The 12797-nt window shown below is 37.5% G+C and overlaps 2 protein-coding genes across 2 annotated transcripts; both read left to right on the top strand.

The window, feature by feature from the left end:
- The first annotated feature begins 7964 nt into the window (after positions 1-7964).
- LOC137735485 (uncharacterized) lies at positions 7965-10709 on the top strand. Its single transcript, XM_068474917.2, has 3 exons — positions 7965-8282; positions 8823-9166; positions 9300-10709. The coding sequence occupies exons 1-3, from the start codon at positions 8072-8074 to the stop codon at positions 10440-10442; spliced, it is 1698 nt and encodes a 565-aa protein (XP_068331018.2). The 5' UTR covers positions 7965-8071; the 3' UTR covers positions 10443-10709.
- Positions 10710-11408: 699 nt separating this feature from the next.
- LOC148695414 (uncharacterized) lies at positions 11409-12044 on the top strand. The gene has a single exon (XM_088697187.1). The coding sequence runs from the start codon at positions 11409-11411 to the stop codon at positions 12042-12044; it is 636 nt and encodes a 211-aa protein (XP_088553313.1).
- Positions 12045-12797: the final 753 nt, after the last annotated feature.

Below are 12797 nucleotides of genomic sequence, written 5' to 3'. Positions count from 1 at the left end.
CCTTGTGCTAGGTAGGGATGGGAATATGCATATAAGGATCACTCCCCTGGGTGATGTGGGATGTCACAATCCACCCCCCTTAGGGGACCGACGTCCTCGTCGGCACACATGTGACCAGGGTTAGGCTCTGATACCAATTGTGCATATAAGGATCACTCCCCTGGGTGATGTGGGATGTCACAATCCACCCCCCTTAGGGGACCGACGTCCTCGTCGGCACACATGTGACCAGGGTTAGGCTCTGATACCAATTGTCACATCCCAGCCCGGGCGGATCACTTCCCAGGCCCGCTCCACCACCGTAACACGATATTATCCGCTTTGGGCTTACCATTCCCTCACGGTTTTGTTTTTGGGAACTCACGAGTAACTTCCCAGTGGGTCACCCATCATGGGATTGCTCTAGCCCCCTTCTCGCTTAACTTCGGAGTTCCTACGGAACCCGAAGCCAGTGAGCTCCCAAAAGGCTTCGTGCTAGGTAGGAATAGGAATATGCATATAAGGATCACTCCCCTGGGTGATGTGGGATGTCACAAATATACTATACATAAATATAATATATACTTTTGTAGAAAACACCCCAAAAAACAGAAAACAAGAAAAGAACGAAGTCAAATAAAGTAACGTAAGAAAGGGGCGATCTTGTAGTTCTTGATCTATGAAGATACGTTGTTAGGTGCTCCATTTTGTTTTTCTATGTAGGCCAAACCTAAACATGTGCTCGAAAGATAGTTGTGCCTATCCTGATAAGGGATATATGGTTTCTCGAGAAGAGAGAAGCCGTGGTGGTCCCTAAAAAAACCTCAAAGGAAAAAAGATAAAAGAAAAAAAAAATTAGAACAGGGAGCGAACGGTATGATGATACCATTCCCCATCTAAGAGAGTTGGGGCCGTACTATACCAATCGTCTCTTAGAGCAATTCCACCCCTAAAGACTTTGCACTAGCACCCAGCTCATTTATCCACTCAAGTGAACATTAATAGACTTTAGTGTACAGTAATAGGTCAAAGCATCTCCACCCCTAAAACCAAATAGCCTAGTCAATTTTATTAAAATATTATTAATTATTATTATAAAATAATAATTTAATTTTTAACAAACGCATCTCAGCTCCCCTCCCCTGTCTCTGCCTCAGAAGCTCCCCCACCGCTCCCCTCCAATGTGCAGAAGAAAGAAACCCATTAACAAGATGAAGGGATATGGGAAGAACACAGTGGAAGGGATCTATTTCTCTCTCTCTCTCTCTCTCTCTCTCTCTCTGAACCTCAGCCTCGAGGAGGGCGTCGAAGGCCCCCAAACCCCCATCCCCGCCGCCCTTTGCTCCGCCTGCAAATTGGCCTTCTTCAACCTCAGCTTAGAGGAGCTCTGCACCAAGATCTCTCTGCGATGCGTTGATCGTGCGGGAGGTTGATGGCCCGGTTGAAGTCAGATGGCTTGGCATGTGGGTCTGTTGATTTTAGGCCGGTCTCTTGCCTGGCTTGGGTTGGGTGCCAGTCAAAATGCTAGGCTGTAGTGGATAGCCTTGGTGCCGGGCTGGTTTTTTGGCTGGGTGCTGGCCTATGAGTTCCCCGGTGGAACTGCTCTTAAGACAGGAGAGTCTTTTTTGTTTTGTTAATTACATAAATATATTTTTCAGTATTGGTGGAGGACTGAGGAGAGAGAGTCTTTCCTTGTCATAACACCAAATTGTTGTCTTCATATTCTACAAAATGTATTTTTTTAGTGCAAAATATCTTATAATTCACGTTTAAACACTCTAAACAACAATGATATAAAACCTAAATCTAAATAAATTTTGATCTAAACAAATGGATCAAAATACTTGTACGTTAGACTCACATCAAACCATGGTTCCATGGTGATGACGCCCGCCTACGCCCAGTTGGTGGTTGGGCAGAAGTTGGGCATGCTCTAAAATCACCCCTTGCATACTCCTCAGTCCTCCACCAATACACGAATTGGAATGTCTCATGGACGCTTTTATTTTGAATTTTCGTATTGGAAAGTTAACGCTGAAAACCAGGGGTACATTGAAGTACATTCAATCATGGAAATCGAGTCTCTTCGAAAATTAAATAGCGTTCAAGAAAATTTTGTCGCCTTTTTAGTTTTTCATCAACTTAGGCTCTATCAATTTGAGACTCTTCAAAGTGAGCTTATCAAAAAGCTTTTTTTTTAACTAATCAATTTTGAATCGGACATCACAATTTTTGACCATGGCGTTTTGATTCGTTTCAAGAGCCACGTTCTGAAACTGAAATTTTATTTTGAGCCAAAGAAATATAAGGTTTGAAGTTTGAACCATCTTCACCACTAACCTTTAGTTTTTTTAGGAGGGGTGATGAAGTTCTCGTTTTCTTCATCCAAATCTATACATTTTGTTAGAGGGTACGACTTCGCCACAAAGAATACAGATTCGACTAAAGAAAGATGCCAAGAAAGGGAGGCAATGTTTCGATAACAGTAAATCTATGGCTTTTGAATTCATAAGAAAAAGAGTAACCAAAAAATTAGAAGTAACTATGTTCTGAACTTTTGATAAGAACAAATATATGCGTTATGATTTCTTAAGAACAAAGAGTACTTAAAATCTAAGAAAATATGTTTTGATATGACCGAATCTGTGCTTGAGTTTATAAGGAAAAAGAATTATAAAAAAAAAAAATTTTCGAGGCCATAATTGTTTTGTTAAGACAAAATATTTGAATTTTGAGTTTATAAGAAAAAAGAGTATAAAAAAGTTAAAAATCAAGGCCGTTATTTTTTGGTAAGGACGAATATTTATGGTTTGAGCTCACAAGGAAAAAGAGCAATGAAAACATTAAAACATGAGGCCAATATGTTTCAAAACGATGAAATGTGTGAATTTTGAGTTCATAAGTAAATAAGAGTAATTGAGCCAAACTTATGCGTTTAATGTTCGTAATAACTGAAAATTAAAACTTGAAACCATTATATTTTGATAGGACCGAATCTGTGCATTTGGAGTTCTAAAAAAAAAGGACTAATTAAAAAATTAAATTAGAGGCCATTATAAATTTTGTTCGCTATTTACACCCATACTTTTTTTTTCGTGGAGATCTGGGAAGGCATCCAGGTTTTTTTAAAACTGGCCATATTCACTATTTTAAAAATGAATGCGTTGTCATATTCATGTAGATTAATTACCATATTAATAATTATCACCCGAAACTTTTGTAGTTGATATATGCGTATGTAATTTCATGTGAAACCGGATAAAATTTTGTCTGTTGTTTCACGTGATATCGGTAAAAACTTTGTCTGTTATTTCACGTGAAATTTCTGTAACTGATATATGCATGTGTAACTTTCACATGAAGCTTTCGTAACTCATATATGAATGTGTAATCCTATGTCATTTCACGTGAAACTTCTGTAACTGATATATATGCATGTATAATTTCCTCTGTCATTTCACGTGAAACCGGTGAAAACTTTGTTTGTCATTTCATGTAAAACTTCTGTAACTGATATATGCATGTGTAATTTTCACGTGAAGCTTTAGTAACTGATATATGCATGAGCAAATTCCTCTATCATTTCATGTGAAACCAATGAACACTGTTTGTCATTTCACGTTAAACTTTTGTAATTGATATATGCATGTATAATTTTCTTTGTCATTTTACGTGAAACCAGTGAACATTTTGTCTGTCATTTCACGTGAAATTTCTGTAACTGATATATGCATGTGTAATTTCCTTTTGTCATTTCACGTGAAACTGATGAACACCTTCTATGTCATTTCACGTGAACATTTTGTCTGTGACTAAACCAACTTCTTTACGAACACCAACTTTAACACTCAAGTTTTCTATAAAATGCCTCACAAACCTTCACCATAATACATGAAGTACATCATACATTCTTCACACTCATTTTGCGCACGTAAACCTTAGAAACACTTATACATTGTAGGAATGAGTGTCATGAGAGAACAAAGCACGAGAGAGCTCCATCGTGATGCAGCCAAAGGAACCCTTGGCCTCAAAAAGCTTACCAACCTGGAACCCGATTACAATGGCTGGAACCCGATTGTATGTTTTGATCAAATCATGGAGCTGGTTGGCAGCTACTACAAAAGTTATGTGCCCTTTTGAGTTTCAGGAAGTATGCGCAAGGGCTGTTGTTGCCTACACCCAAAAGCTTAAGGTGTTAAGTCTAACGGGTAAACGGTTCACTCTATATATATCTTTAGAGAGGACTCTGAGCATCCCGACTACTCTTATATATGCGAACAACTTGGCGAGTCAATCACGGCACAAGCCTCGTGGTTGCAGAAGTTTCTTCTGTGTCCAACACTGATGTGTGATATGTCTGAGGATGAACTAACTGCTGATAAAGATGTGTTCAGGTGGTTGGATTTGACGAAGAAATTTGGCGCAAGGACACAAGATAAGTTCGCTTTCATATTGATAGACAATATGAGGGGCACACATGCTTGCATGGTTCAAATAATTAATGAGCTAATTTCTGAGTAGGATGGAGGATTTGGAAGTGATAAATATCGCTCACTGTACCTTTATAGAGGACTCTGAGCATCCCGGCTACTCTTATATATGCGAACAACTTGGCGAGTCAATCACTGTAGAAGCTTCATGGCTCCAGTAAGTTTCTTCTGTGTCCAACATTGATATGTGATATGTGTGAGGATGGGGTAGCTGCTGATGAAGATGTGTTCAGGTGGTATAGATTTGACGATGAAATTTGGAGCAAGGACAAGATAAGTACGCTTGCATTTTGATCGACCTTTTGAGAGGCACACAGTGCTTGCATGGTTCAACTAATTAATGAGACTGTAAAAATTTCTGAGCTCTGGATCTGGGGGACATCCTGTAAATGAAGATTGCTTTTATAGAAAAATTTATTTTTCATGCTGCAGTTAGGTTGTGATTAGTCTGAATATTTTCTATCGGAAAGTTAATGAATGAGTTCATGGATACTTTTAGGGTAATGTTATCTACACACTCATTTTTATTTTTCACAAACTTCTCGAATTTTGATCGTCGGATCAGATGAATTGTAGAATATCAATGGTCAAAATTTAACAAGAGTGTCTGAAAATAAAAATGGGTGTATGAATATCTTACTTTTGACATACTACGAGGGATAAAGTAAGGGGTGTATTTTATACAGAGTTTAATAAATTTCCATAGAGTTATAAATACATGGATTTTAAGGGAGTTTACTTGATTTCCATAGAATCCATGTGGATTTTGATTAAATTCTACATTAAATTTAATGGAGTTTATGAAACTTTTATCATGGATTTAAATAGAGTCCTATTAATTGTCATGAATATTTTAATGACTAATTCCTCAATATACATTGTTATTTTTAATTTTTTTTTTTTTTTTTATCATTTGAAATGGTTATTATGATCATGATAAAGTGGTCGTATAAATCGGTGACGTCAACGATGTGGTTGAAGTGTCACGTGGTAATTGTTGGCAAAATAGTGATAGTAAATGTGACTTTGGGCAAGTGTAGCATGAACATTTTAATCTTATTTCTCATGAATCATTATCTCTTTGTAAACCAATGTGAGAAGAAATTCTATGATTCGGAAGCTGGACAACGTAATTTCTCCGACCAAAGACACATAAAACACGACATCCTCCCCCTGATTTTGAGGCCCACTACATCCCCTCCCTCACACCCACCAAACTCTAGTTCCGTACGTGCACAAGAACCTTTCCAGCGTGGGACAATATTATTGGCTTTGTGGGCCCATATGACAAATCATCCAATTAACAAAATAACTGCGGTAACAACATCAGATGGTAAGAGCAACTGTAATGAGTAAGTCAATATAAAGGACGAATTAGATGAGTTTAAAACATAAATGATTAACTAATGACTTCACAATATTTCCAAAATAAAAATTGAAAGAAAAACTGTTAAAAGGGGTGGCCCTGTGGGGAAGTAGGAAACACATTATTAGAAACTAGCTTTTTGCCACAAATTCACTAGTGTGACAGTTTGTTCAATTACATCTTATTTTTCACTTGTAACTTTTATTCTTTTTAGTTTTGTTTAAAATATTTTAGGGGTTGATTCTACTAACATCCCTTGAGGTTTATCGAGTTTTCACAAAACCCTCTCACATTTGAGACATTACACAAACACTCCCTCAGGTTTTAATTCCCTTTCATATAACCCCTTCAGTCAAAATTTTCCTTATAAATTTACTAATTTACCCTTATTAATTACTTAAAACTAATAGAAAAACTTTATAATTGTATAAAATAAATTATAAGTCATTAAACACTTTAAAAAGGACAAGAAGAAGACCATGTTGACAAAAACAAATTAAGAAAAGAAATTTATTAATTACTTTAAAAATAATATTTTATTAAAAAAAAGTGTTCATCTTCTTCTTTCCCTCCCACCCCATCTCCTCCCTTCTCCATCACCACCACCCATTCAACTTTTGAACAAAACAAAAAAAGGATCTCTCCATCTCCGACATTGTGTAAAAAATTTATAATTTTACACAAAGAAAATCGAGATTAGCAATAATAATTAAGAAAATATTAGTCCTGCAAATATTATGTGGTTGACACACCGGCATCGACGACGTGAAAAAAAAAAACACTGTACAAGATCAATGAAGTAGCTGAAGTCATAAGATCGAACAAATTGAACTGGCAGTATTCGCGGGGACATGTAACCTCTCTTATAATCACTCTAAACTTCTCGTTTCTTCCAAACAAAAAACCCTAATGAACCAAATCCAATCCCACAGGATGACACAATGGACAATGATAGATTCGATTGTCGTCTATTTCTTAATAAAATATTATTTTTAAAGTAATACTGAAATTTTTTCAAAGAAGAAGACCATCTCTTTCTTCTTCCTCTGTTTAAAATTTTCGATACGCAACTTCTGGTCCATGGTTTTTTTCTGGCACCCTAAAGGACAACTCAATTTGCTGGGTTTTTTTTTTTTGGCTCAATTTTGCCCTAATTTTTGGTCCATTGAGATTAGGCAATTCCAAAGTCATCTTTATGAACCCTAATAATGAAAAAAAAAAATTATTTATCCCCTCCAAAATTAAGTTGAATGGCTGTTTGCTTTATGATCATCTATTTTTTAATAAACTATTATTTTCAAAGAATTAATTAAATTTTTTTCTTAGTTTGTTTTCGTCCAATGGTGTTCTACTTGTTTTTTTTTTTTTTAAGTGATGACTTATAATTTATTTTATACAATTATAAAGTTTTTTTTTATTAAATTAGTAAAGGGTAAATTAGTAAATCTATAAGCAAAATTTTGATTGAAGGGGTTATATGAAAGAGAATTAAAACATGAGGGGGTTTTGTGAAAACTCGATAAACCTCAGGAGGTGTTAGTGTAATTAACCCAATATTTTAGAGTAAATTGTAACAATGTTCCTTTAACTTTCACCAAATTGGAGCAATAATCTATCAACCAAATCTATTACCAATGGTCCCTCAATTAACCAAAATGTGCAGCTATAATCATTTTCGTTAATTCTTTTAGAATTTCCATCTAAATGGGTCACATGTCATGCATGTAAGGCTTAATCAAAGGGCAAATATGAAAAATCAAATAAGAAAAATTGTATTGATGATCCCACAACTTTAATCCAACTGGATAAATGGTCATTCGACTTTAACTCAATTGGAGCAATGATCCCTCAACTTTACCCCAATTGTAGCAATAGTCCTTTCAACGTAACTCATTTTGATAGAATTTTGACGAATTTAACAAAAATGACCATAGCTACACATTTTGATAAACTGAAGCTAATGGTAATGAATTTTTAATTGAGAAAATATTGTTTCAATTTAATTAAATTTGAAAAACTATTGCTACAATTTACTCGATATTTTATGTTTCATCATCTTGTACGTATTTTACGTACATCTAAAATTCTTAATGATTAAGAATGCGATTCAGTTAGGACTTAAAGCTAGAAAATTCCTTTAAAGTACGACTTTACCTCACACTTGTTTCTCCTACTTCTCCATTAAGCAACTCTCTCTTCACATATCACACGACAGAAGACAAACCAAAACACCATGGAAACACACGACGACGAGATCGACAACCTGGACACCACTTCGTGGACCTCCGCCACAACCGGGACAGTTGCAGGTGGTTCCCTCACGAATTGCGTCTCTTTCGAATCCTCCTCCTCTCCGATCGACGACGACACTCCGAATTCCACACCTACATCCACTCTTATTCTGCACCCTCCGTCACCCGATTCGGACCCTTGCGAGATCACCAGTATGCTCCACAACTTCTCTTTTCCGAAAACTTTACATTTCGGCCCCAAATTTTATTGAATTTGAGGTTTGACACCTTGTTTTACATATATATATATATATATCCTGGTCCTTTTATGTATTATTTATTATTGTACGTTAGGACTTAAAAGTTAATAATTTCGGGGACTAAGTTTTCATGTTGTGAATGGCAGTTGATTAGGATTAGGATTATTGCCAAATTTTAGATGAAAACGAATCTAAATAGAGGGGTAATCTACGATGCATGGACACGGGGATACCTTAATCCACAAGATATACGACAGGACATGGGATATGAGGAGATACCACCATGTCCATGCATCGGAGGGGGCAATCTTGTACTCGAAAACGAGGATAAAAACAGGATTTTGCAGTGTGTTCAACTACGAATATTTACGAAAAACGACACTTGGTTGCTAAAAGTAGAAGTAATATCTGTTGGAGCTCAAAGTGTTACTAAGGGTTCTGTTAAGAGTTGGGTATCTAAAGTGCATTTGACCAACAACGATTTCCACTGCAGTTAATTTCACACAAAAACATGAGATCCAGCAGGTTTGTGATCGAAGTACTGCCCGAGTATATACGATAAACTGTGCACCTGATATGCAGAGTGGCAATGAACATCTCTGCACTGTTCGCCGTGGCGTTGCTGCCCGAGATGAACAAGTGCTTCACACAGGTGATAATGATAAAGTTTGTCCTGCAAATTCAAATGAGTCGCTTAAGGACCCATCCGAAGCTAAGTCAAGAAATGGAAATAGCCCGAACAACAGTGAAGATGACTGTGTTGAAGTGAAAGTCTTAGATTCTAATGTGCTTGATAAAAAAATCAATTCATCGCAATTGAAGTTGGGATCTGCACAGGTATGTTGCTTAGTTCTCCATGTATATTAATTCCAGTGAACCCCCTCCCACTTTTGTTTTTCTTTCGCTTCTTTTTTTCCCGTCTAGTTAATATCTTTGTATGGTTCTTGCTGATCAAGTCCTTGTGTATCAGGATTTTTATGAATCTACAGCACAGATTAGTGATGCAAGTCCTTGTGTATCCCTCACACTTCATCTACTGTCGCTTGAGAGGAAAGATTGTGTATGTGTTGGTGAGGTTAATGTGTTCGCTGATCCTGTGGACTCGTCTGATTCAGAGAACCAAGCTAGTGCGGTGGAAAACTCAGCTGGGAGTTCTCTCATGGCCATGCTTGTGCCTACCCTTTTGCAATTCTGTAAAACAAGGGGTGCTAACCGAACACAGGACAAGCCAATTTCTGATACATGGGGAAAACAGAACTCTCTAGCGACTGTGTCAAAAGAAACCGATTCTACCAGTGTTGCAACTAAGATTCAGGAACAAGGAAAAGCCAGCATACCTGACCACCAAGAAGTAAAGATTCCAGATTTTAATAAGGCTAGTACTAGTACTGCCCGGGTATGTATCCCGTCAAGAGTTGAAAGCGCCGTGGACCAGCTTTATTCTCGAATGGGCAGAATTGAGGATCTGTTTTTGAGGTTTGAAGAAAAGATGCTAAAACCGATAAGCAGCATTGAGGCAAGGCTTGAAAGGGTAGAGCAGCAACTTGAAGTACTGGCGAACAAATCACAGAATTCTGAATTGCCAACATGCGCAAGATTCTATGCTTCTTCTTTCTCATGCAATGAGTCTGAGTCTAACTCTTGCTATAATAGTGGAAATGATTATCACCGTTGTGAGGCATTTGAATCAGGTGAGAAGGACATTCAACCAGATGCACCCCGGACCACAGCTTATGAAATGTCTGCTTCGGTAAATTCCACCCATTTGCTTCCAAGTCTGGTAGTAACTGCTCCTGAATTTTTAAATGGTGATGATGACGAGGACGAAGAAGATCACGGATCAGATGTTGTGATAGGTTCATCAGAAAAACCAAGGCCTGCTTGGACAATAGATGATGCTTTAGCATCTGCACTAGCGGGCATGTCTTTGACTTCAACCCAGCCAGAGAAACATGCTCAAACTCTTTCGGGTAAAGCTCCTGATTTTTTAATTGAAGAAGACGGTAGCGTTGAGAGAAAGGGATCGACAAGAGAGGAACATGAAGTAGGCACCGATTCTTCCATGTGCCTTGGTGAAACTGATGCGACAGAGAACATAAATGTTGGAATATAAGTTTTTGTGCTAGAGAAATATTAGTTTAAGTCTTAGTATTTCAAGTTTAAATGTGCTATTGGATTATATTCTAATTGGACAGCTGAGATGTAATCTTAGTGTTAGTAATGTGTATTGCCACTTGTAGCTATCTTATAGGATATATTACATGAATGGTGGAGATTGAACTTTGTGAGAGAGAATCCCTCTCTCTTCCCAACGGTATTACTCTCGCCCATGTCTTGTGTACTGAGTGAAAAAAGATGAATGAAAGTATCCTTTTGTGAATATTCTTTCTGCAACTCTCTGAGATTTCTCCACAAACCTTCATCTTTATTTTCAATTCATTCCTTACAATAGAGATCATAGTCTCTAGATTCTAACATGGCCTCAGAGCCTGGTTTGGTCGCTTAACATTGGGCGATTAAATCTGTGAAGGAATTTGAAGGAATTGCTTGTGAGATCTGTGTCTAACATGGCAGGGTCTGGAGGTGGTGAGTGGAGAGCACCGATCTTCAATGGCGAGAATTATGAGTTCTGGAGCGTAAGGATGAAGACTATCTTCAAGTCTCATGGATTATGGGAGTTGTTGAGAAAGGAGTAGAGTGCTCAGATTCGAAGGGAGCTGATGAATCTGATGCAAAGAAGAAGGAGAAGGAGGAATCGAGTGATGCTGCAACTCTCACAGAGAAGCTTATGAAAGATGCCAAGGCGTTGGGGCTGATTCAAGGAGCAGTTTCCGATGAGATTTTCCCTTGGATCTCTCATGAAGAAACTCTAAGGGAGCTTGGGATATCTCGATACAAGAATTCCTTGGCAACAAACATGTTAGAAGTGTCAAATTACAAGGTATTCGTAGAGAATTCGAACATACCAGAATGAGAGATGATGAGTCTTTGCCTATTCATCTTACACAATTGTTTGATCTGATAAATCAAATAAGAAGTTATGGAGAGGAATTGTCTAGAGAGAGAATTATGCAGAAAAATGTTGATTAGTTTACCTTCTGCATATGATCCTATATGCTCTGTGATTGAACACTCAAGGGATATATATGTGATTGAGGTTCAAGAGGTGGTTGCCTCATTGAAAAGTTTTGCACAAAGATTGGAGAGACATAATGAGAACAAGATTGAGAGAGCATTTGCAAGTCTAAACGTGAATTCTAAACCTGCCAATTCTTTTGGAAATCAAGGCCATGGATACCAGAAGAATTGGAAACCAAAATTTAAAAAGTGGGATCAAAAGCCTACTTACCAATCTGGGAAGCAAATTGCAGCTGTAGAAGGTGGAAGAAACCCTTGCAGGCACTGTGATAAGTACCATTATGGAGAATGTTTTCTTAAAGGCAAACCTAAGTGTCACAGTTATGGGAAAATATGGCATATTGCAAGGGACTGCAACAACAAGAAAAATGTTCAGCAGCTAAACTTTGCAACTCAAGTCCTTCCTACACCAACCATGTTCCATGCAAATAATGCGGTTGACAAGAAGTTTATTGAAGATGTATGGTATGTGTGGTATGTGGACAGCGGTTGTAGTAACCACATGACTAGTAGAGAAGATGTACTAGTTGATATTGACAAAAGCATAATTGCAAAAGTAGAAATGGGGATAGGGTAATTGGTTGAAGTTATTGGAAAATGAAGTCTGGTGATGGACACTAAGATGGGAATGAGGTATATCAAAGAAGTAATGCTTGTCTCTGGTCTTAAGGAGAATCTACTAAGTGTAGAGCAGATGATGGAGCATGGATACTTTTTGATTTTTGGAGATAATAAGGTTGGAATTTATGATGACTGCTCTCTTTAATCTAGTTGCTAAGGTGCCAGTGAAAGGAAACAGAAGTTTTCCTTTGAAACTTCAAACAAATTTACATTTTGCATTAAGGGCAAGTTTGAGTAAGTCAACCTTGATCTGGCATAAGAGAATGACATCTGAATGTCAATAGTTTGAAGTTGCTACATGAGAAAGAAATGGTACTTGGATTGCCAGAAATCAAGAACACCAATGAAGTGTGTGAGGGGTGCATTCTTGGGAAACAATGCAGAGATTCTTTTCCAAGAGAGACAACAAGTAGGGCCACTATTCCGCTGGAATTGGTACACATTGATGTTTGTGGACCAATGCAAACTGTTACAAAGGCTGGAAATAGGTACTTCCTCACCTTCATAGATGATTGCACTAAGATGTGTTGGGTTTACTTCTTAAGATACAAATATGAGGTGTTCAATGTCTTTAAGAAGTTTAAGGCTACTGTTGAATTGCAATGTGGGTATAAGTTGAAGAAACTAAGAAGTGACAGAGGATGAGAGTATACATCTATGGAGTTTAACAAGTTTTGTGAACAAATGGGAATAGAAAGACAGCTTGCTG

This window comes from Pyrus communis, chromosome 7 (assembly GCF_041283825.1).
Source record: "Pyrus communis isolate YQ-2024b chromosome 7, ASM4128382v1, whole genome shotgun sequence".
In the NCBI taxonomy this organism is placed as follows: Eukaryota; Viridiplantae; Streptophyta; class Magnoliopsida; order Rosales; family Rosaceae; genus Pyrus; species Pyrus communis.
Note: the sequence above shows the minus strand (reverse complement) of the source record. Positions and strands in the feature narration are given on the sequence as shown.